This window comes from Rhodamnia argentea, chromosome 7 (assembly GCF_020921035.1).
Source record: "Rhodamnia argentea isolate NSW1041297 chromosome 7, ASM2092103v1, whole genome shotgun sequence".
NCBI classification, from domain to species: Eukaryota; Viridiplantae; Streptophyta; class Magnoliopsida; order Myrtales; family Myrtaceae; genus Rhodamnia; species Rhodamnia argentea.
The window spans coordinates 5,642,149-5,666,693 of record NC_063156.1 but is presented as its reverse complement, the minus strand read 5'-3'; the positions used below and the strand labels follow the sequence as shown (position 1 = coordinate 5,666,693).

The 24,545-nt window shown below is 42.4% G+C and overlaps 2 protein-coding genes and 2 pseudogenes across 5 annotated transcripts; 2 read left to right on the top strand and 2 right to left on the bottom strand.

The window, feature by feature from the left end:
• The first annotated feature begins 1,873 nt into the window (after window positions 1-1,873).
• LOC115732869 lies at window positions 1,874-4,981 on the top strand (annotated as a pseudogene).
• Window positions 2,773-23,366, bottom strand: LOC115731838 (probable polyol transporter 4). Of its 4 annotated transcripts, XR_007199135.1 has the most exons (4): window positions 14,395-14,759; window positions 12,242-13,791; window positions 4,812-4,821; window positions 2,773-2,784 (listed from the first exon to the last, which is right to left on the bottom strand). XR_007199135.1 is itself a non-coding variant. In XM_048281858.1 (3 exons), exons 1-2 carry the CDS (start codon window positions 14,660-14,662, stop codon window positions 12,422-12,424), a joined length of 1,638 nt encoding a protein of 545 aa, XP_048137815.1. In that variant the 5' UTR covers window positions 14,663-14,760; the 3' UTR covers window positions 12,080-12,361; window positions 12,406-12,421. The 4 variants fall into 4 exon arrangements, 3 of the variants coding, with proteins under 3 accessions (XP_048137815.1, XP_048137814.1, XP_030514831.2); XM_048281858.1 differs by lacking the exons at window positions 2,773-2,784; window positions 4,812-4,821 and having other exon boundaries at window positions 12,080-12,361; window positions 12,406-13,791; window positions 14,395-14,760; XM_048281857.1 differs by lacking the exons at window positions 2,773-2,784; window positions 4,812-4,821 and having other exon boundaries at window positions 12,081-13,791.
• Window positions 7,595-10,524, top strand: LOC115731836 (probable polyol transporter 4). The gene is made up of 2 exons (XM_048281861.1): window positions 7,595-7,844; window positions 8,661-10,524. Exons 1-2 carry the CDS (start codon window positions 7,634-7,636, stop codon window positions 10,025-10,027), a joined length of 1,578 nt encoding a protein of 525 aa, XP_048137818.1. The 5' UTR covers window positions 7,595-7,633; the 3' UTR covers window positions 10,028-10,524.
• On the bottom strand, window positions 17,020-19,671 carry LOC115728638 (annotated as a pseudogene).
• Window positions 23,367-24,545: the final 1,179 nt, after the last annotated feature.

Here is a 24,545-nt window from a genome sequence, read left to right as displayed (position 1 = left end):
ATTGAATGATTAGGAAGGTCTAGGTCAAGATAAAACTAATACCGAGTTTAAAACATACACGCCTGTCGCATGTGTACATGATTTGCTAAGCTACATGTGGGAGAGTATTCTGCCTTTCAAAAATCTTGCGTTGGATAATTGATAGGGGATGAAATGATTATAGATCGAGCCGCGCTGTACGAATAGTTCATCTTTCGAACAAGTGTACATTCATGCTTGATTTTCAGTTCTATTGCACGTCGCCATAAAGGGACTTAAAGTCAACGTGTCGGGTGGATAGCACTGAATGTATCGGGGTTTGGCCTATTTTTGGGGACTATACCGTCCAGGTCAATGGCACATGCTTTGGTTCAGTGAAAAGTACCTACGTGAAGGAAGGACTAGGGTTCGACCCCAAAAAAAAAAAAAAAACGAAGGACTAGGGCAGAGCAACGGGCCATACCAGCTTGGGGCTAGCACAATCAGGCTCGTGTCTCGGGCTATGCCTCATTTTAGGCTCGGGACGGTCAGGCCCATGGGCCTAATAGGCCCGAAGTAGATAGCATTGATGAAGAAGGCCAAGACATACCGAAAAGTAGAAAGAGACTTTCCACCACGTTTTCAATTCATTCCGCATTTCTCGTGGCTTAGCGCACATGACAATATTTTTGAAGTAAAACTTTCGCTTCAAAAGTACTTTTAAAGTAGAAATTCGTTTAGTTAAGCAACTTTATTTTTCTACTTCTGTAGTATATTTTTGTTTGAGAAATAGTTTTGTAGTCACTTGAAAAAATAAAAACAAATTTACTTATCTCCAGAAGTAGAAACATCAAATTCTAGCCACAAGTTAATTTCTAGAGCATAAATATTGCAATTAATGCCCGCCCTTACTTACCTCAATAGCATCTATGTTACCGGAAGAGTCTATGGTCGGTAGTACCAAATTGTCCGCAAAAAAGGGCAAAAAAAAAAAAAGAGGCTATCATATTGGTTTTTGCAAGAATTGGTTCCATAAGAACGTGTCCAACATGAATAAATGAATAAGGACCATAGTCACATAGTGTATCATCCGAATTATGGTGAGGGATACAGTCGTCCTTCCCTAATCAAAGAACTTGCATTGCAATTTGGTTTAATTGAATGAGTGTTTCCCATCAACTTTCCTCAATTGATTCCTATGTTATTTTCAATGATTTGGAACAACAAAAAACACTATTGTTGTCAAATTCAATTTTCTTTTATCTATTTTTAAAAAGGGATTTGCTAGCATAATATTCTCTTTGGTAACGGTGAGAGTAAGAGCGCGTTATGAGCCAGAAATTCTTCAAAGAGTAAACCCGTTACACTAATTTAAGTTATGTGCTATTTGATTTTTTGTGATCCAGAATAGGGTGTTGATCTCACAATGGATTAAAGACGGCCACATAATCATTTTTCAAAATGAGGCATGAGGACTCTATTTACCACGCCAACACAGGACACGCCTTCAAACAACATTGAATGCCAATCCAATGTACACCTCGCATTCCATATTTCCCAGTTCATCTTGTATCCATTCCCATAAGTTTAGGATGAAAAAGAAATGACAACGGAAATTAGCTCAAAGTATCTACTTGCCACGACTGGAATGAGACATTCTTAAAAGTGTCGTTGAATCAAATCCAAGCAGGTCTCGTCTGTGCATATGACAAGATCTTTCCTTGGAGTACATTCTTTCATGCTCCAACAGCAACCGCCATCATCCATTTCAAGACCAAAGGAGACACTCAAAAACTCACTAGAGCATTGAGATTCTCCATTGCTGATTGCCTAGCTTTCTGTAAAAACATATGTGCGTGTGGTTCTTCTTCTGTGTGTGTTTAAGTTGCCTGTGAAACTCCCTCTGGCCTTCAACCTCTGGAAACCAGAGAGAGCTGAGCCAGAGTGACCGAAGCAAAGGGCAAGAATTGTGCCAAAACAACGTGATCCTCCTATATTATATTCAACCCCACATGCTGTGTTGATACCTCCAAAGCACCCGCTTGATGTTAATTTAAAAGTGAATGTCCACATGTGAAGAACTTTAAGAACTTGGTCTGACATTAAAAAAATAACAACAGCAAGTCTGATCCCCAACCTGCAAGGTCTTTTTCTATGCGAAAACCCGGAAGTCTCTTGTTATGTCATTGATCGAACTCAGGAACTGCAGAGAGGAGGAAGATGGGATTGGTGGGAACCAGAGAAGGGGAGAGGGCGGATTCGCTGAAGGGTATGAAGGAGTACAAGAGAATGGGTTCCGAGGTCGAGGAGACAACTTTGAGGACTATCTGGTTCATTACCAGCATCAGATGGAAAGGAGGAAAAGTACCAGAATGTATGTGTTTGCCTGTGCGGTCTTTGTTTCTCTCAACAGTCTCCTCCTAGGCTATGGTATGGTGGTGACAGCATCTTTCCTCCTCTACGTTCTTCTTCTTCTTCTTCTTTTTTTTTTCCTTATCAGTAGTAGCATAGTTGTTTGTGAATGTTTGACTGCCAAAGTCCCGGTTTCGGAGGGGTTAGGGTTGGAGATCTCAAAGCTTGAAAGTAACCAATTCGTTTCTCGACGATATCTAGAAATTGATTTCTCCAGTAGTTCGTGCAAAATCGTGGACTCTGAGAGAGACAGTAGTACGGAGAAGATCGAGCGCCGATAAAACTGGAAGATCCTTTGTTTCATAGGGAGAGGAGGACAAGTTATTCAATTTCATTTGATGGTCAGTAATGAATTGAATGCTAAGTATGTGCTGCATTGGTGATTCAGATTCATCAGGGGATATCTCTAGCATTCTTACATGCGCAATTGAGTCCTAAATCTTATATGTATGCTGTTCAGGTCTGAAGTACATCAAAATATATGTCGATGTGATTTTCCAGTGTTCGTTAGGCCGTGTCTGTAGATTTCTGGAGTTGCTGATACAGTTAGTAAGTTACCAGCATCATAATGAATTTACTGAAGTCAAGATTAAGTAGTAAGTTGCCAGGTTCTTATTTCCTAATGCCCACTTCTATGTAAATTTGCTTCAGTGACATGGTTTTTGCATTGACCATGGCCATGAGATTTTTGGCCATTTATGGTATTCTATTATGTGGGTGAATGAATTTTCCTGGTTAGCAAAACAAATTAGTTGCAGTAGATTAATGCGTCACAAACTGCTCGACGGCTCTTTAGATAGGATGACGGGGCTAAGGTAAGGGTAGCTCAATTTCTAGTAATTAGATCCATCAACACTTTGTTATGTCGCAAATGAATCGATATGCTCGACGAGTTGCAGATGGAGGTGCCATGAGTGGAGCAATTATATTCATCCGGGAAGATCTCAGAACAACTGAGGTTCAGATAGAAGTCCTTGTTGGTTGTCTGAACATAATTTCTATCTTTGGGAGCATAGCTGGTGGCCGAACATCGGACATTATCGGTAGGAAATGGACGATGGGGTTAGGTGCTGTCGTCTTCCAAGTGGGCGTGGCTGTTATGACCTTTGCTGATTCGTTTCGAGCACTCATGATAGGAAGACTGCTGGCTGGGGTTGGAATGGGTTTTGGAGGAATGATAACTTCGCTGTACATTGCCGAAATTTCACCTACCATCAGTCGGGGCACGCTCACCTCTTTTCCGGAGATCTTCGTGAATCTAGGATGCCTCCTTGGTTATATCTCAAACTATGCATTTGCAGGCCTTTCGGTGCACATAAATTGGAGGGTCATGCTAGGAGTTGGGATTTTGCCCTCAGTCTTCCTCGGTTTCGCACTCTTTGTAATCCCTGAATCACCAAGATGGTTGGTCATGCAGAACCGAGTCGATGAAGCAAGATTGGTTCTTTTAAAGACGCACGAGGACGAGAGAGAGGCTGAAGAGAAGCTTGCAGAAATACAAGTAGCTGCTGTAGCCGGTAATAGTGCGAGCAAACACGGAGATAAAGCCGTGTGGCATGAACTGCTGTGCCCTTCTCCTCCTCTGAGGCGGATGCTAATCGCGGGTATCGGTATTCAGTGCTTCCAACAGATAACGGGCATAGATGCTGCTGTCTTTTACAGCCCGGAGATCTTCAAAAGTGCTGGAACAAAAGGTAATTCGAATCTTCTCGCGGCTACAGTTGCTGTTGGTGTCACGAAGACTGCTTTTATCCTGGTCGCTATATTTCTGATTGACAAGATCGGGAGGAAGCCATTGCTTTATGTTAGTACGATTGGCATGACTGTTTGTTTGCTCAGTGTTGCAGTGTCTCTCTCTTTGCTAAAGGAGGGAGTAGCTGGGGCAGCACCTTCGTTGGCGATTCTTTCTGTATGTGGTTATGTAGCATTCTTTTCCATTGGAATCGGGCCAATTTGTTGGGTTTTGTCCTCGGAAATTTTCCCTTTGAGGTATCGTGCTCAAGCAGCAGCGGTCGGGGCAGCTGGTAATCGGGTGTGCAGCGGGCTCATCACCATGTCCTTCCTCTCGGTTTCTCGAGCAATCACAGTGGCTGGAACTTTTTTCATATTTGCTGCACTGTCTGCTGCTTCTGTTGCATTTGTTTACTCACATATCCCAGAAACGAGAGGGAAATCATTGGAGCAGATCGAGTCGCTATTTCAGGACCCTCGTGATCGGAAAGGAAACCACGTCGAGATGGAAGATGTTGAGCATCTTGTCCAGTAGTCACTTCGGTACTGACATCGATACCATATTTCATCACGATTCGTTGATTTACATTGCAGATACGCATGAATTGTAAAAAGGTCAGGTCCATCATTTAGTAGAGAAAATCTTAAGTTGTCAACCTGCCAAGCAAGAGAAAACTGGACTTATCAAGTTGACCTTTGGGAAAACTTACTATCAGTCTCCTCTAAAATGACTGCTTCATCGCGACAAATCGGATGAATGTCGGTATTTTGGACAAAATAAGATATGTTGCTTGTGTTATAAGGAAATCTGAGGATTTTCCCTTTATTCATGCCAAAAATGCTCCAACAGAATATCAACAATCAACAGAATCTTGCCTCCAGGGAACATGGGTAGAATTTGCATTACTTGTGCCATTTGCAGAAGAACTAAAACTTCTCAGCACTTTCTACCCTTTATCCAGCAATTTAGCTGTATCCATTCATATTTACTCGGTATTGCATTTCCACCGCGAGTCGCAACATGACACATTTATTCAGGAATGATATTGAAGAGTACTGTCGAATTACTCTTCATACCTCATTTCACACTAATCATCTTGTAACCAATTTTAACTTTAGCAGGAAGAAGAATATGGCAAATGGACAAAAAGCAGCACATTTTCTATGTTCTATACTCGGAAAGGATCTTCTCCACCTTATTAACAAGAAAATGAGTATACGAAAAAGTTATTTACTGATGATGCTGCAATCATCCATTCAATTTAATACACTATCAGTTGCACATATTGGAAAGACAAATTCGTTTAAAGCAACTTAATTTTCCACTACTTCCAGAAAAGAATCAGCTTTGACAGGCTTTAATATATGTTCATCCGTACAGTTGAGCTAAAGTGGAAGATGGGATTGGTCAAAACCGGATCAAATGAGAGTTCAGATTCACAGAATAGTAGGAAAATGTACGAGAGAGTGAGTTCCAATTAAGACGACGAGATTTTGACAATGATTTGGCTCATTATCAGCATCGGTTCGAGAGGAGGAAAACTACTAGAAGATATGCTTTTGCTTGTGCTGTTGTGGCTTCTCTCAGCAATGTTCTCCTAGGCTATGTTGGCAGCTGCATAGTATTTGGTAAATGTTTGATTGCCAAATCCCAGAGGAGGTTATAACTGGAGCTGGAGATACCATTGATCCCGGTACAAAAATTCCCTATCAAAATAGGAAGGTCCCCAATTTTGATTGTGGCTTACTATTGACAATCACGATAGTTGAGGAAGTAATCAATTAGGTATACAACAAAAACTCGAAATCACTCACCAATCTATTGTGAGTACCTCTATGGATAGACCATAACAGTAAACTGAGATAAATGCAGCGGCAAGTGATCGAGTTTTATATAAATACACTGACTTGAGAGATTGGTGATATGGGGAAGAAAAAATTGTTTTAAACGCCGAGAAAAACAGAAAGCCCCTTTTTTCAAAGAGAGAACGGGTTAATAAGCATTTTATTTGTCCTCTGAAATTGTCCCTTGAGGTATCATGCTCAAGCAAAGGCGCTCAGGACGGCTGGCAAAAGGAGTCCGCTTGTCTCCATGTCCTTCCTCTCCACTTCTCGGGCAATCCCAGTGGCGGCAACATGTTTTGTATTTGCTGCGACGTCGGTTTTCTCTGTTGCATTTGGTTTATGTATTTGTCCTGGAAACTAAAGGAAAATCATTGGAACACATCGGGTTGCTGTTTCAGAACAGACACGATTGGAAGGGAAGCCGCATCGAGATGAGCATCTTGTGCAGGACCAGTCATCTTAAGCAGTGGCATGTTCACTAGTCACCCAATTTTTATTTTGCAAAAGCTGACTATAGGGGAAAAATTCATCAGATTTCACTTGCTCTTCTTGCTGATATGCATGTATTCAAGAAGGTCCATCATCTAGGGAAAAGAAGATGAGTTATCAACCTTTAAAGCAAGAGAAAACAGGACCTCTTAATCTTTACTCGAGTTGCTTGCTATCTAAGCAAGTGGTGTTGATGTAAAAAAAAAAAAAAGCGAACTGGGTTTGTGTTGTTGAAGGTCATATTATCGTTCATAGATCCCTAAAATTTAATTTAAGCCTGATATAAGCTTTTAGACAGAAAGCCTTTGGCATGGTTTATACTGAATTCTCACATACCGTCATAAGCAGACGAAAGGCTATCAACAGGGAATGCCGAGACGTTCCGATGCATGTTAGACAACCGTTTTGTCGAAAAATATTAAGACATCACTGTCAGGAAATGTTGTCAGAAGCAGACGTATGGCTAAGCAGCCATCCGAGAAGAGAGCAAAGGTCATTCAAACAATGACTTTGACTTGATAGATTCTGCTTTCGCTTGCTCGAGAGGTCGATAACCGTTTCTTATTCTTGATACTGGAACTCCTTTTATTGAACTGAAGTTCCACATGTAGGCTGAAGATGTCGATAGATAAGTGACTATTCGTGCACGTGATCCTTGACATCTTCAATCTCGACATAGCCTCCTTTCCGACTATAGTGATCTTGAAATAGTGACTCGATCTGCTCCAGCGATTTCCTTTTGGTTTCTGGAACAACCAAGTGACCAAACGCAACTGAAAGAGCTGACATTGCAGCAAACACAAAAATGTGCCGGCTACTGTTATTGTGTGAGAAACTGACAAGAAGGACATGCCAACAAGCCCACTGCACACCCGATTAGGAGCCGCCCCAAGCGCCACTGCTTGAGCACGATACCTCAAAGGGACTGAATAGCAAAGGGCAAGAATTGTGCCAAAACAACGTGATCCTCCTATATTATATTCACCCCCACATGCTGTGTTGATACCTCCAAATCACCCGCTTGATGTTAATTTAAAAGTGAATATCCACATTTGAAGAACTTAGGAACTTGATCTGACATTAAAAAAATAACAACAGTAAGTCTGACCCTCCACCTGCAGGGTCTTTTTCTATGCGAAAACCCGGAAGTCTCTTGTTATGTCATTGATCGAACTCAGGAACTGCAGAGAGGAGGAAGATGGGATTGGTGGGAATCGGAGAAGAGGAGAGGGCGGATTCGCTGAAGGGTATGAGAGAGTACAAGAGAATGGGTTCCAAGGTCGAGGATGATGATTTTGAGGACGATCTGGTTCATTACCAGCGTCAGTTGAAGAGGAGAAAAAGTACCAGAATATATGTGTTTGCCTGTGCGGTCTTTGTTTCTCTCAACAGTCTCCTCCTAGGCTATGGTGTGGTGGTGACAGCTTCTTTCCTCCTCTTCGTTCTTTTCTTTCTTTTTTTCTTCCTTATCAGTAGTAGCATAGTTGTTTGTGATTGTTTGACTGTCAAAGCCCCGGTTCCGGGGGGTTAGGGTTGGAGATCTCAAAGCTTGAAAGTAACCAATTCGTTTGTCGATGATATCTAGAAATCAATTTCTTCAATAGTTCCTACGAAATCGTAGACTCTGAGAGAGATAGTAGTACGGAGAAGATCGAGCACCGATAAAACTGGAAGATCCTTTGTTTCATAGGGAGAGGAGGACAAGTTATTCAATTTCATTTGATGGTCAGTAATGAATTAAATGCTAAGTATTGTGCTGCATTGGTGATTCAGATTCGTCCAGGGATATGGTGATATTAAATTCCAGGGTTTCGTAGGGCAAGAAAATGAAAATTTTCCATTTCTGTAGATTTCTGGAGTTGCTGATGAAGTTAGTAAGTTACCAGCATCATAATGAATTTACCGAAGTCAAGATTAGGTAGTAAGTTGCCAAGTTCTTATTGCCTAATGTCCACTTCTATGTAAATTTACTTCAGGGACATGGTTTTCGCATTGACCATGGCCATGAGATTTTTGGCCATCTGTGGTATTCTATTATGTGGGTGAATGAATTTTGCTAGTTAGTGAAAAAAATTAGTTGCGGTAGATTAATGTGTCACAAACTGCTCGACGGCTCTTTAGATAGGATGATGGGACTAAGGTAAGGGTAGCTCAATTTCTAGTAGTGATATCCATCGACACTTTGTTATGTTGCAAATGAATCGATATGCTCGGATGACATGCAGATGGAGGCGCCATGAGTGGAGCAATTATATTCATCCAGGAAGATCTCAGAATAACTGAGGTTCAGATAGAAGTCCTAGTTGGTTGTCTGAACATAATTTCGCTCTTCGGGAGCATCGCTGGTGGCCGGACATCGGACATTATCGGTAGGAAATGGACGATGGGGTTAGGTGCTGTCGTCTTCCAAGCGGGTGTGGCTGTTATGACCTTTGCTGATTCGTTTCGAGCACTCATGATAGGAAGACTGCTGGCTGGGGTTGGAATGGGTTTTGGAGGAATGATAACTTCACTATACATTGCCGAAATTTCACCGACAATCAGTCGGGGCACGCTCACCTCTTTTCCGGAGATCTTCGTGAATCTAGGAATCCTCCTTGGTTATATCTCGAACTATGCATTTGCAGGCCTTTCAGTGCACATAAATTGGAGGGTCATGCTAGGAGTTGGGATTTTGCCCTCAGTCTTCCTTGGTCTCGCACTCTTTGTAATCCCTGAATCACCAAGATGGTTGGTCATGCAGAACCGAGTCGACGAAGCAAGATTGGTTCTTTTAAAGACCCACGAGGACGAGAGAGAGGCTGAAGAGAGGCTTGCAGGGATACAAGTAGCTGCTGGAGCCGGTAATAGTGCGAGCAAACATGGAGATAAATCCGTGTGGCTTGAGCTGCTGTGCCCTTCTCCTCCTCTGAGGCGGATGCTAATCGCAGGTATCGGTATCCAGTGCTTCCAGCAGATAACGGGCATAGATGCTGCCGTCGTTTACAGCCCGACAATCTTCAAAAGTGCCGGAACGAAAGGTAATTCAAATCTTCTCGCGGCCACGGTTGCTGTTGGTGTTACAAAGACTTCTTTTATACTGGTCGCTATATTTCTGATTGACAAGATCGGGAGGAAGCCGCTGCTTTATGTTAGCACAATCGGCATGACTGTTTGCTTGCTCAGTGTTGCAGTGTCTCTCTCTTTGCTAAAGGAGGGAGTAGCAGGGGCAGCACCTTTGTTGGCTATTCTTTCTGTTTGTAGTTATGTAGCATTCTTTTCCATTGGAATCGGCCCTATCTGTTGGGTACTGTCCTCGGAAATTTTCCCTTTGAGGTATCGTGCTCAAGCAGCGGCACTCGGGGCAGCTGGTAATCGGGTGTGCAGCGGGCTCATCACCATGTCCTTCCTCTCGGTTTCTCGAGCAATCACAGTGGCCGGAACGTTTTTCGTTTTTGCTGCACTGTCAGCTGCTTCTGTTGCATTTGTTTACTCCCATGTCCCAGAAACGAGAGGGAAATCGTTGGAGCAGATCGAGTCGCTGTTTCAGAACCCACGTGATCGGAAAGGAAGCCACGTCGAGATGGAAGATGTTGAGCATCTTGTGCAGTAGTCACTTCATTACCGACATCTTCACGATTCCTTGATTTACATTGCAGATATGCATTCATTGTAAAAGGTCAGGCCCATCATTTAGTAGAGAAAACATGATGTTGTCAACCTCCCAAGCAAGAGAAAACAGGACCTATCAAGTTAGTCTTTGGGAAAACTGACTGTCAGTCTCCTCTAAAATGACTGCTTCATCCCGACAAATCGGATGAATTTTAGTACATTGGATGAAATAAGACATGTAGCTTGTGTTATAAGACACCTTCTGAGGATTTTCCCTTTTTTCATGCTGAAAATTCGCCGACAGAATATCAACAATCAACAGAATCCTGCCTCCAGGAAATTCGTATCCATATTTACTAGGTATCGCAGTTCCTCCACAAGTCACGACATGGCGCGTCTTCAAGAACGATATTGCAATACTATCGAATGGCTCTTCATATATCATGTCACATTAATCATCTTGTAACCATTCTTAACTTTAGCAGGAAGACGAATATGACAAGTGGAAAAAAGCGGCACATATGTTCTATATGCTGAAGGAATCTTTCACCATATTATCAAGAAAATGAGTATAAATGCTATCTCTCCTCAGATGTGTTAAGAGTACTTTAGCTCATGAATCTGACTACGGCAGTCAAAACCTTGTTACTTTTTGCACTCAAGATTCCAGTTTTACAAAAGAAAATTATTTGCTGATGATGCTGCAATCATCCATTCGATTTAGTACACTGTCAGTTGCACATACTGGAAAGGTAAATTCGTTTAAAGCGACTTATTTGTCCACACTTCTGGAAAAGAATCGTCTTCAACCTGGGTTTTAATATATGTTCATCCGTGCAGTTTAAAGTAGAAGATGGGATTCGTCAGAACCGGATCAAATGAGATTTCAGATTCACCAAATAGTAGGAAAAAGTGTGAGCGAGTGAGTTCTGATTTAGACAAGAAGATTTTGACAATGATTTGGCTCATTATCAGCGTTCGTTCGAGAGGAGGAAAACTACTACAAGATATGTTTTTGCTTGTGCTGTTGTGCCTTCTCTCAGCACTGTTCTCCTAGGCTATGTTGGCAGTTGCATAGTATTTGGTAAATGTTTGATTGCCAAATCCCAGAGGAGGCTATAACTGGAGCTGGAGATACCAATGTTCCCGGTAGAAAAATTCCCTATCAAAATAGGAAGGCCCCCAATTTTGATTGCGGTTTCAACTATTGACAAATTATTATAGTTTGAAGTAATCAATTAGGTTTACAACAAAACCTAAAAATCAGTCAGCAATCTATTTTGAGTACCTCTATGGATAGACCATAACAGAGAACTGAAATAATTGCAGCAGCAAGTGATTTGAGTTTACTAGTGCCTCATTTAAATATACTGACATGAGAGATTGGGAATACGGGGAAGAAAAATTGGTTCCAAACGCCGAGAAAAAAGAAGATCCTTTTTTTCAAGGAGAGGACCGGTTAATAAGCATTTTATTTGTCCTCTGAAATTGTCCCTTGAGGTATCATTCTCAAGCAAAGACGCTCAGGATGGCTGGTAAAAGGAGTCGGCTTGTCTCCATGTCCTTCCTCTCAGTTTCTCAAGCAATCCCAGTGGCCGGAACATGTTTTGCATTTGCTGCAACGTCGGTTTTCTCTGTTGCATTTGGTTTATGTGTTTGTCCTGGAAACTAAAGGAAAATCATTGGAGCATATCGGGTTGCAGTTTCAGAACAGACACGATTGGAAGGGAAGCCACGTCGAGATGAGCATCTTGTGCAGGACCAGTCATCTTAAGCAGTGGCATGGTCACTAGTCACCCAATTTTTATTTAGCAGAAGCTGACTATAGGAGAAAAATTCATCAGATTTCACTTTCTCTTCTTGCTGACATGCATGTATTGAAAAAGGTCAATCATCTAGGGAAAAGAGGAAAAGTTAATCAACCTTTAAAGCAAGAGAAAGCAGGACCTCTTAATCTCTGCTTGCATCCTAAGCAAGTCTTGTCGATGTGAATGAAAGAAAAGCGTTCATATATCCCTCACATTTACTTTTAAGCCTGATATAAGCTTTTAGACAGAAAGCCTTTGGCATGGTTTATACTGAATTCTCACATACTATCATAAGCAGACGTAAGGCTAACAACAGGGAATGCCGAGACATTCCGATACATGTTAGACAACCATTTTGTCAAAAAATCTTAAGGCATCACTGTCAGGAAATGTTGTCAGAAGCAGACGTACGGCTGAGCAGCCATTTGAGAAGAGAGTGACGGTCATTCAAACGATGACTTCGACTAGATAGATTCTGCTTTCGCTTGCTCGAGAGGTCGATAACTGTTTCTTATTCTTGATACTGGAACTCCTTTTTATTGAACTGAAGCTCCACATGTAGACTGAAGATGTCAATCAGTAAGTGACTATTCGTGGACGTGATCCTCGACATCTTCAATCTCGACATAGCCTCCTTTCCCACTATGGTGATCCTGAAATAATGACTCAATCTGCTCCAGCGATTTCCCTTTGGTTTCTGGAACAACCAAGTGAACAAACGCGACTGAAAGAGCTGACATCGCAGCAAATGCAAAAAACGTGCCGGCCACCGTGATTGTGTGAGAAACTGAGAGGAAGGACATGCCAACAAGCCCGCTGCAGACCCTATTAGCAGCCGCCCCTAGCGCCACTGCTTGAGCACGATACCTCAAAGGGAAAATCTCTGAAGTTAGCACCCAGCAAATGGGGGCGATTCCTACCGAGAAGAAAGCTAGAGTACCACAAACAGATAGAATCGCCAATACAGGCGCAGCGCCAGCAACGCCTTCCTTAAGCAAAGAGAGAGAGACTCCCACACTGAACAGGCAAACTGTCATGCCTATTGTGCTAATATAAAGCAAAGGCTTCCTTCCAAGCTTGTCTATCAGAAACGTAGCAACCAGTACAAATGAAGTCTTCGTAATGCCCACAGCAACAGTAGCCGCTAGAAGATTCGAATTACCCTTTATTCCGGCATCTTTGAAAATCTCTGGGCTGTAATACACTGCAGCATCCGTGCCTGTTAACTGTTGGAAGCACTGGAGTCCGATGCCCGTGACTAACATCCAGCGTAGAGAAGGAGAAGGGCACAACAGTTCGCGCCACACGGCTTTTTCTCCTTGCGTCTGTGCATTGCTACCAGCTCCAGCTGCTAATTTTATTTCTGCTAGCCTCTCTTCCACCTCACTCTCGTCTCCATTCGTCTTGGAAAGCACCAATCTTGCTTCATCGACTCGGTTCTGCATGACCAACCACCTTGGTGACTCGGGGATCACAAAAAGCGCAAAACCGATTAAAGCGGAGGGCAAAATCCCAACTCCGAGCATGACCCTCCAGTTAACATGCACGGAGAGGCCTGAAAATGCATAGTTTGAGACGTAACCAAGTAGAATCCCTATGTTGATAAAGACCTCTGGAAATGAGGTCAGCCTTCCCCTACTGATGGAGGGCGAAATCTCGGCAATGTAAACCGACGTAATCACCCCTCCGATGCCGATGCCAACCCCGGTCAGAAATCTCCCAATCATCAGTGCTTGAAAAGAATATGCGAAAGTCATAGCAGCGGCACCCACTTGGAAGACGATAGCACCTACAGCCATTGTCCATTTTCGGCCGATGATGTCTGATGTTCTGCCGCCAGCTAAGCTACCGAAGAGTGAAACTACGCTCAAACAACCAACAAGGACTTCTGCCTGAACCTCGGTTATTTTCAAATCTTCCTGAATGAATATGATTGCTCCACTCATGACACCAACATCTGCAGAGCAGCAAAGACACATCAACTCATCTGTGACGTCACTAACCTGTTTCAAAATCTAAGGAAAGGTGAAGAAACTTGTGAGACAGTCAAATTGGCAATTCTAACTTTTATTAACAGGCAAACCCCATCCAGTCCCACCTATTAGATCATATAACACAACAAAAAGGTTCACATAGTAGCAGCCTTCTTTAGCCAACTACAAGAAGATGCAGAAAGTCTCACTAGGTCTCCGCGGTTGGATGTGCTTCAGACTCGAACAGCATGCATACCAGCAATATATGTCGAGTACTCGAGAAAAGCAAAACTGAGACTGCAAAAGTGCAATTCTAAAGACTACTCAACAAGGGCAGAAATATTCACAAAGCTTCGACTTTTCACACCTTGCACAATGTGTTTCTAAAGAAAAAAGGAAAATTCCATGAGTAAAAGAGGTAGACAAAGGTTAATCTACGCCGAAAGAGCATAAAAAACTCCTCTCTAATTCAAATTTTGATCTTGGTAACAATTGGGAAACTGACCCAATATGTAAGAAGATAAATGCTAACGAGTTCGAGCAGTCAAAACACTAACAAAAGAGGGAGAGAGTTTTTAGTTTGTTACCATAGCCCAGGAGAACAGTGTTGAGAGAAGCAAGAACTGCACAAGCAAACACATAGAATCTTCTGTCACTCTTCCTCCGGATCTCCGACGGATCCTGATGACCCGTCGTGTCGCCACCAAAACCATCGCCGTTGACCTCGGACTCCACTGCCCTGTTCTTGTTCCTCACTGAACCTGCACTCCCATCATCTTCAGCTCCAACTGATCCCATCTCCCTCTCCTGCTGCTCTGTGTCTATCAATGCTAGCAAATGACTCTCCTTGGCCATCGGTATCCTGGAGATGTTGTTTAAGGTTCTTAAAGGATCAGTGAGAGAAATGAATACAACCGCTAACTGTCCATTTTTCAACCAATCAAGTTGGGGGATGCAATGCGTATAAGCAAGGTATCTCTTTCCACCTTAAAATAAGCAAGAAATGTGGCTTCCTAGGTCCCGCGACAGGGACGGAGGACTAAGATGTAGGAAAATATAATTCGACCCCCCAAGAAGAAAACACGAGGAAATGGTCGTTTTCCCCTTCGTTGCTTGGCCATTGGCACCAGAGTGTGGAATCTGTCGGCCGAGGAGGACCGGGAAGGGCCCGGCGGCCCCAGGCCACGATGGCCTGACCCCAGCCAGGACGATGATTTTAAGCCCGGTGAGCTGCTACGATTTATCGGCCTAAGCAAATTTTTGTTCCTTTCTCGAAACGACGAATTTCTTCAATGTCTCTCAAACTAATACACCTGTGACAAATGTCCCTCAAACTATTTTTTTGATCAATAAAAATCCTAAATTTGTACATCTATGATAAATTTACCGTAAAGTAATTTTTTTTACCACAAAAAATCTCAAATTGGTACACCCGTGATAAATTTACCTTCCGTTAAATTGTGTTAATACCTCAAAAAATCTCAATTGATACATCTATGACAAACATAGGGTGAAAGCCCCAAATTAATACACTCTTGAACCGTCACGTGTCATTCAACTCAATAATTTGACGGTTAAACTTAACGAAAACTAATAGAGAATAAATTTGTCACTGATATATCGCTTTAAGATAAATTTGTTGTAAGTGTTCAAGTTTAAGATTTTTTGTGATCAAAAAGATAGTTTGAGTAGATTTATGATACGTGTACTAATTTGGAATTCGATAATAAAGCGTACGTTGCTGACTTTTTTCATTTTTAGGCACAGTTTCCTGCTTTGTGTTTGGATTCCTTTGACAACGAGCATTTGTTTCTACGTTCCCATCACCCACAAATGTTGAAGAAGCTTCTTGGACGTCAAAAAAGTGGGACCCATTCTTTTCTCTTTCCTAATCAAGAAAACGTGCCTTATTTTTAGCTTTACGATTTCCCCACGTGGACAAAAGACAATCGCAGCCTTAAGTACAAAAAGTGAGGGCATTTTAGGGACGTGGATTAATTTTCGGCAGCTAAAAATGCATGGACCATCCGCCCTTTTTTAATGGCCTTTTGGGCATTCTCGTTATCGGCTTAATTGAAAGCAATGGTTTAGCGCGTCATTTCAATTTTATCGGATGTCTTTAGAGAGGCAAAATGGCCTGACGCGAGAGACGAATTAGAGTTTTCTAGAGAAACTACACAAAATCTTGGCAATAACTTAATAATCTCAAATAATAAATGGCGATAGGGAAGGAGGTCGGGAGAAAAAGGTGAAGGAAAGGGAAATAAACACCAAATCTTGCTAATAGCTCAATGATCTCAATATCAATTCATAATCGAGGCTTACAAAAGAACATAAAACATAAGTATTATTAGCGTCTCCGATAAACCCAATTACCTATAAATATAGAGAAAGTGACCAGTATTTTCTAAAGGGTGGCGCTATTTTCAAATCAATTTTTTTTTGTGGCTTAAACAGGCATTTTTTTTGTTAACTGAACAAATTATCCTCTAAACATCAATTAAACCAAGTGTGCATTACTATATGTAGTTGCTTTTCTCGTGCATATTCATAATTTATTGATTGTCATTCCAGATTGTACTTTACTGTAGAGAATTTTCCTTTCGTATTCCTTCAACTTAGAACAAAAGGGAAATTTATTTATTGTACTGAAAGGAGGAATGACCCATCCAAAAGGAAATCTTTATAAAGAAATTAAAATTACTATTTAGATTAATTTTATGAGTTATAGAAGCGATCATTTTTAAGAAAATATATGTCAAATCGTTCATTTTTCATGAAATAAATAGAGTATAAATATCAAAATATAAAGGAAAATTTTCAAAAAAGGGCTTAAAGTGAATCTTATTTCAAATAAGAGCCAAAAGTGCCCTCATTATTTCAAAAAAGGGCTTGACCAAAGGTATTTTCACTTTTTTACATTTTCTGACTCTTTTTCCTTTTTTCTTCCTTTTTTTCTTTTTTTTTTTTCCTTCCCTTTTGCCGGTGGCCGGCTCTCACCAGGTTGGGTGAGGGCGGCCACCGGCAAAAATGAATGGAAAAAAGGGAAAAGAAAAAGAGAAAAAGGAAAAGAAATAAAAAAATGTAAAAGATGAAAATCCACGTGGTCAGGCCAAATATAAAAGACAAATCGAAGAAATTGGTGTGTTTGCCAAAGAAAAGGTGTGGAAAAAGCCCTGCCTCTTTCCAAAACGCCAATGATACAATATCAAAATCAAAAAAGATAAGTCAATTCAAGTGTAATCTTTTGAATGCGTGCTGGGCATTAATCTTACTTGTCAGTTTAAGCAGTCATCCGGGCAAAGTGAAACAGCAATTCCAACAGTAACATTTGAACTTGATAGATTCTGCTTCTCTTGCCCAAGAGTTCGGTAATAACTGTTTTCCTAGATGCTGGATCTTCCTGTTCTTGCACGCATTGCTCCATCTTCAATCTCGGCATAACCTCCGCTTCAACCACCGAGTCATCCTGAAATATGGACTTGATCTGCTCTAAAGATTTTCCTTTGGTTTCCGGAACAACCAGGTGAACAAACACGGCCGAAAGAGCCGACATTGCAGCGAACACGAAAGAAGTGCCAGCCACCGTGATTGAGCGCGAAACTGAGAGGAAGGACATGCTGACAACCCCGCTGCACAGCCTATTAGCAGCAACCCCGAGCGCCACCGCTTGAGCACGATACCTCAATGGGAAAATCTCGGAGGCTACCACCCAACAGATGGGGGCGATTCCTACCGAGAAGAAAGCTAGAGTACCGCAAACAGATACTATTGCCAATGGCGCAGCACCACCGCCTATTCCTTCCTTGAGCAAAGAGAGAGAGGCCCCACACTGCACAGGCAAACGGTCATGCCAATACTGCTAATATAAAGCAAAGGTTTCCTTCCAAGCTTGTCCATCAGAATCGTGGCGGCAAGAATAAATGATGTCTTGGTAACCCCCACAGCAACAGTACGTAGCGGCTAGTACATTCGATTTACCGTTTATGCCAGCAGCTTTGAAGATCTCAGGGCTGTAATACACCAAAGCTTCTGTACCGGTTAACTGTTGGAAGCACAGGAGTCCAATGCCGGCGATTAGCATCCGGCGTAGAGAAGGAGAAGGGCTCAGAAGTTCACACCACACCGCTTTCTGTCCGTGCTCCTCCGCGTTGTTACCGGCTCCAGCTGCTAATTGTATTTCCGCAAGCCTCTCTTCCACCTCACTCTCGTCTCCACTTGTCTTTAAGAGCACCGACCTTGCTCCGTCGACTCGGTTCTGCATGACCAACCACCTTGGTGACTCGGGGATCACGAAAAGCACGAAACCAATTAAGACGGAGGGTGAAATCCCGGCTCCAAGCATGACCATCCAATTAATGTGTACAGAGAGGCCTGAAAATGCATAGTTCGAGACGAAACCAAGTAGAATTCCTACGTTCACGAAGATCTCTGGAAATGAGGTCAGCCTTCCCCTACTGATGGATGGCGAAATCTCGGCAATGTAGACCGAAGTTATCATGATGGCGACCCCGTTAAGAATCCTTCCTAACATCAGTACTAAAAACGAATCGGCAAAAGTCATAGCAGCCATGCCCGCTTGGATCACGATAGCGCCAATAGCCATCGTCCATTTTCTGCCAATAGTGTCTGAAGTTCTGCCACCAATTAAGCTACCGAACAGCGAAACTATGCTCAAGCAACCGACGAGGACTTCTGCCTGAACCTCGGTTATTTTAAGATCTTCCTGGATAAACATAATTGCTCCACTCATAACACCAGCACCTGCCAAGTAGGAAAGGCACATCAACTCGTCTGTGACATCCGCTGTACTGTTCTAAGATCTACGGAAAGTGGAAGTAACTTGTGAGACTGAGACATGCAAATCTACCTCACTTTGTTCATCCCATATTCACCACAATAAGACGCAATAGAGCATTCTTTCCCAAAATACTATCCTCTTCAAAATTTCTCTCTACAATCCAAGATGGGTCGAGCGAGCGAGCGAGCAATAATTGGAGGGAAAGACTGTTCTTAGACGTCTCTAATAAGGGGAGAACTGGCCATTCGAAGTATAAATCACACAGTCACAATCTAAAGTGTTAATAATGTGTTTGCGGTGTCATTACCCAATACCTTTGACAGGAACAGTGCAAACTCATGTGGTTCAGATTTTGTTCTTGGTAACAGTTAGGAAACTGACTAGAAATGTTAGGAGCTCAATTCTAATGTGATGAAACCCATCAACTGGGACTAATAGTCAAACTCTCAGAAAACAGAGGAGACTTTGAGTTTGTTACCACTTACCATAGCCTACGAGGACACTGTTGAGAGAAGCAAGAACTGCACAAGCAAAGACATAGAACTTCCTGCTGCTCTTCCTCCTCATCGCCAACCGATGCTGATGACAAATCGAGCCGTCGCCCAATCCATCGGACTCCATTATCTTAGTTCTCTCATTCCTCATTGAACCAGCACTCCCATCTTCTTCTTCAGCTCCAACTGATCCCATGTTCATCTCATTGCTCATTGAACCAGCACTCCCATTCTCTTCAGCTCCAACTGATCCCATGTTCTTCTCCTCCTCTGTGTCCTCTGCCTGTCTTCTGTCAATGCTAACTGGTGACCTATATCATATCCCGGAGATGCTTTTTTGAGGTTTTTTACAATGGATCGGTAAAGAGAACAATTATGCATCAGCAAGATTCGTTTTTTCCACTTAAAATAAGTTCAAAATGTTGATTCCGAGGTCAGGGGGCGGCTCCAGAAGCAGAGGAGTAAACTATAGGAATCAGTTCGCACCCCTCAAAAATTAAAACAGAGGAAGATGATGGTTTCTCCCGTTTCTAGGAATCTCTTTGGGGTTCCGAGGGCACGATTGACTGACCCGGGCTGGTTCATGATTTTAAGCCCGGGGAGCTCCTACGATATTTTTCCATGGGGATGATGAACAGCCTAAGCGTCAGTTCCTCCTTAAAATCTGTTGTCCTGCTCCTTGGTGAGTGGGCGGGCGTCCAACGGAGCCGCCCCGACGAGGGTCACAAGGGCAACGCCCCAAGCCGCTAGAGAACTTTTATAATTTGAGCCTATATTTTCTCATTGATAGCTTGAAGTTGAGTCCATGAATAACTACTGCTATATATTATCTTTTTCTCTTATAATTGAGGAATATAATAAAAAGGAAACGATACTAATTATGATGAAATCATCTACTAGACGTAATCATTGTTTAAGAGTAAATCAGGATAAAAACATTGTGCCTCAATTTCTCTTTTTCGCTTTTACGGCCGAATCTTAACAAAATCACCATATTTTGTTTGCTGAATCGTAACAAAATTACTTGTCCAAGGCTATCACGAAAGAGTTCAGCATACTCTTCCACATAATCCAGTGTTCGAACGAACGTGAGATTAAGAATCGAAGAATACAGCTCATATTACTAGAACATGCAAATTCAAAAGTAGTTTACCCAGCAAAGAAACTGGATCGGGAACATTAGATCTCACTTGCTATACAAGTTTCGAAGGGCCGATTTTTCGTGGCGGTTTTATGAATACCGACACAGAGAATGCCGACTCTTGCAGCTCCATAGATCATTTTTCCTCCCAACAGGAATGTTTGTAACGTTCAACTTCCGTCCTGGAAGCCAAACCTTCGCTTTTCGAACCAGACGTGTACATGGATATCAGTTGTATCAACAAAATGATATAACCTGGCAAACTACTGATTACATTTCCTTTGCCAACGACATTGGGTATTGGTGCTCATCCGGTAGTGATAAGCGACTTATTTTTTCTGCACGAGATGCTCGACATCTCCCATCTCGACTTCACCTCCTTTCCAGTCGGTTTGGTTGTCGAATAGGGATCCAATCTGCTCCAAGGATTTCCCTTTCGTTTCCGGAACAAGTGCGTAAACAAACACGACAGACAGCGCAGAAATTGCCGAAAAGATGTAAAATGTGCCGGCCACTGTGATTGCTCGGGAAACTGAGAGGAAGGACATTGCCACGATCCCGCTGCACACCCTATTACCCACGGCACCGAGTGCAGCCGCTTGAGCACGCAGCCTTAAAGGAAAGATCTCTGATGTCAATACCCAACATACCGGTCCAATGCCCACGGAGAAGAAAGCTACGTTACCACAGACCGAAAGGATTGCCATCGTGACACTGGCTGGTCCTTCTTTCAGCAAAGCAAGAGTTGTGCCCACGCTGAATAAACAAACTGTCATACCAATAGTGCTAATATACAGCAAAGGCTTTCTTCCGAGTCTGTCGATGAGAATGATAGCTACTATTATAAATGCAGTCTTCGTGACCCCGACTGCGACGGTTGCCGCTAGGAGATTGGAATTGCCCTTTATTCCAGCATGTTTGAAGATTTCAGGGCTGTAATAAACAGTGGCATCGATGCCCGTGATCTGCTGGAAACACTGTATGCCAAATCCCGTGATGAGCATCCGCAGCAGGGAAGGAGAAGGGCTCAGCAGTTCGCGCCACACAGCTTTCTCTTCATGCTTCTCTGCGTTATTACCAACTCCAGCAGCTAATAGTATTTCTGCGAGTCTCTCTTCCACCTCACTCTCATTTTCATTTGTTTTTAGCAGCACCGACCTCGCTTCGTCAACTCGGTTCTGCATCACCAACCATCTCGGCGACTCAGGGATTATGAAAAGGGCAGCGCCAATGAAGACAGAGGGCAAAATCCCAACGGCGAGCATAACCCTCCAACTGATGTGTACTGAGAGGCCTTTAAATGCATAGTTCGAGACGTAACCCAGTAAAATCCCGAGGTTTATGAAGATCTCAGGAAACGAAGTGAGAGAACCCCGACTGACAGTGGGGGAAATCTCAGCGATGTAAACAGGAGCAATCATGACTCCTAGTCCGATCCCGACCCCAGCCAAGAACCTTCCAATCATTAACACTTCAAAAGAAGGAGCAAATGTCATAACAGCGGCACCGACTTGAAAGACAACAGCTGCTAGAGCCATGGTCCATTTTCTACCGATAACATCTGATGTTCTGCCCCCGGCTAAGCTACCGAAAAGAGAGATGATGCTCAAACAACCAATGAGAACTTCTTCTTGAACCTCGGTTATTTTCAGATCTTCCTGAATAAATAAAATTGCCCCGCTCATGACTCCGACGTCTGCAGATCAGTAAAAAACGAAACTTAAGGTCAAGGTTTCAAGTTATCCAACAAGCATCACAACAAAATGCCACATTAGAAACTGCTCAAGATCTAGTATGAGAGAAGTGAGGGTCTGAGAAATCTAATCAATCCTACGTTTAAAGTCTGAAAATGCTCAAGTTAACAGACCGACCAATCTTTAGAACGAGGACCACGACCACAGCCAAAATTTCCCTGGCTTGAAGGAGCCTTGTGCTTTTTCTGGACTTAAAAAGACAGTAAGAGTGTTGAATTATCATAATATCTAGAAATAGTTCTCGGATGTCGTCATATTCTTCCCAAAAGCTCAGGAAAGTAGGCGACGTTAATCAAAATCGTTAGCATCTAAGCAGGAAGTTCACCCAGGCAGTTTTGATTGATCATACCCGAAAAATGTGAATCTACGGTATCATTCTGATGACATTCTTCATGACCACATCATTGCAGCCCAAAAGTAAAATTTCTTGACAGACGAAAAGCAGAGGAATTATCCTCAATTGACACAGGACAAGAACTGTCTCGAGAAAAGATCAATGGCTTTCACAGGAAAGTGTCCTAAGATATGCTAAAACAACATAGATTAATACCACATACACCGAAATAGAAATCTTTCTTCATAGGCGATCTCAAAGATCAAGACACACGTTGGTATGGGAATGGCTCTCATCTAAATGATGGATGGCCATTCTTACAGATTAAGAGCCGTTTTAGATCAAGAACCGTTTTAGGTTTTTCCAAACTGATTATACAGATTAACAAGTTGGGAACTCTTTTCTTTCCCTTGCCGACAATCAGGGGGAAGAGCCAAGTCAAATGGCCTAAAGAGAAGGAAGAAAACAGCAGATCGAAGCTTGAAGACAACGTTGGTCTGGAACATCAATAACACCACTGCTGTTAAGAAACGAACAGAGAGACGGAGACCACATCATTACCATAGCCGAGAAGAACATTGTTGAGAGATGCAAAGACCGCACAGGCAATAACATATCTCCCGGTGCTCTTCCTTTTTTCCAGCTGACGCTGGTAATGAATCAAGTTGTCGTCAAAGTCGTCGTCGTCGTCGTCGTCGTCGACCTCCGAACCCATCCTCTTGTACTTGTTGTTCTTGCCAATAATTCCCAGTGAATCTGTACCCCCAGTTTCTTCTCCCACCAATCCCATCTCCTTCTTCTCCTTCTTCTTCTTCTTCCGTCTCAGTTCCTGTTCATCAATCAGCAGTTAGAGCAAGCCTTTTCGGAACATACCCAGAAGCGGTCGTTTGAGGATTTCGCAAAGAATTTGAATTTCAGATCTGTAAAGAGAAGAAGAGAACAAGTCTTGGCAAGTGGGGTCTCTCACCCTTTCGTCATGAGAAGACAACCCAGAATCAAATCTCTCCTTTTTCTTGTTTAAAGAATAGTCCTTTAAACTCAATTGTGTCGACAGAACGTGTCAACATTCAAGAATAGGGACTGCCTACTTAAAAATGAGCTGAGATGGAGCTTTCGAGGTAACAGCACAGCTGTGGAAGATTAAAAATACAGAGAAAAGTCTCTGCTTTTGACGGCAAAGAGAGGTCGGTGGGGGAGTGGCATCCTATTACCGGCCAGTTGAAATCAGACTCTCGGGCAACGCAGATGAACTCGAAGGCTAACAAAAGGAGGAATCTTCCCGAATTGCCGAAGTTGACTATGGATTGTCCTCGTTCAAATTTGTTTTTTTCTTTTTTTTTTTGGGTCAAAGAGTGTCCTCGTTCATTTATGGAGCTAAAATTAAAGGACGTGACTCTGTAACCGAAGAAGAGAATGAAGGGACGTGATTGACGTGGATTAAAGAGCCGAAATTCCGGGACCAGACAGGTGGAGCTCCCATGGTGTCCACTGTAACTCCACTTTGCAACGTTAATGGAGGATCGTCAGGCAAAAAGAAATTGACGGATTCATTGATGTTTTCCATCAAGGAAGTGCGACATGACATCGTGGACACTGGACAGAGTTGATTATTACAAGGTAAACTGTGTTTTCAATGAAATCATGGTGACTCTCTCTCTCTCTCTCTTTTTGTTTTCTTTTTTGCTTCTATAATATGCGATCGGTTTGACCAAATAGAATAATCTTCGGAATCTATAATCTTTTGAGGAATATCCGAATAAAGACAGCGGAGACACGCTCACGGTATAAAGGAAATTCTCATTAAGATGTCGAGTAAAACAGCGTTTTGGTTCCTTATGACATTTTGCTTTTAATTTTGTTCTCTTTCAAAAATTTCAAAAATCAAAATTTAATTATTGACTTTTTTTCTGTCTGCTAGAGACCTGTTTAGTATATGCAGCCGCAAAAATCAATTTTTTGAGAAGAAGAATGTTATAGAGCGCCTTTAGGGCACCTGTGAAGTCCTGTTAAATATACTTTGAAAGTACCCATCATCCATATCAGTGAAGCCCTTCAAATTCGGTCCATGCCTTCGTAGCGACGGGATGGAGGTGGGAATTCAGAGTTCGGATTTTGGGTAATTAAGTGATTTAAGTAGTTTTAGTAGTAGGGCAAATTGATGGAGAGTCGTTATAGGCCCACTCAAACCGGCCCAAATTATATGATGGGCCTAGT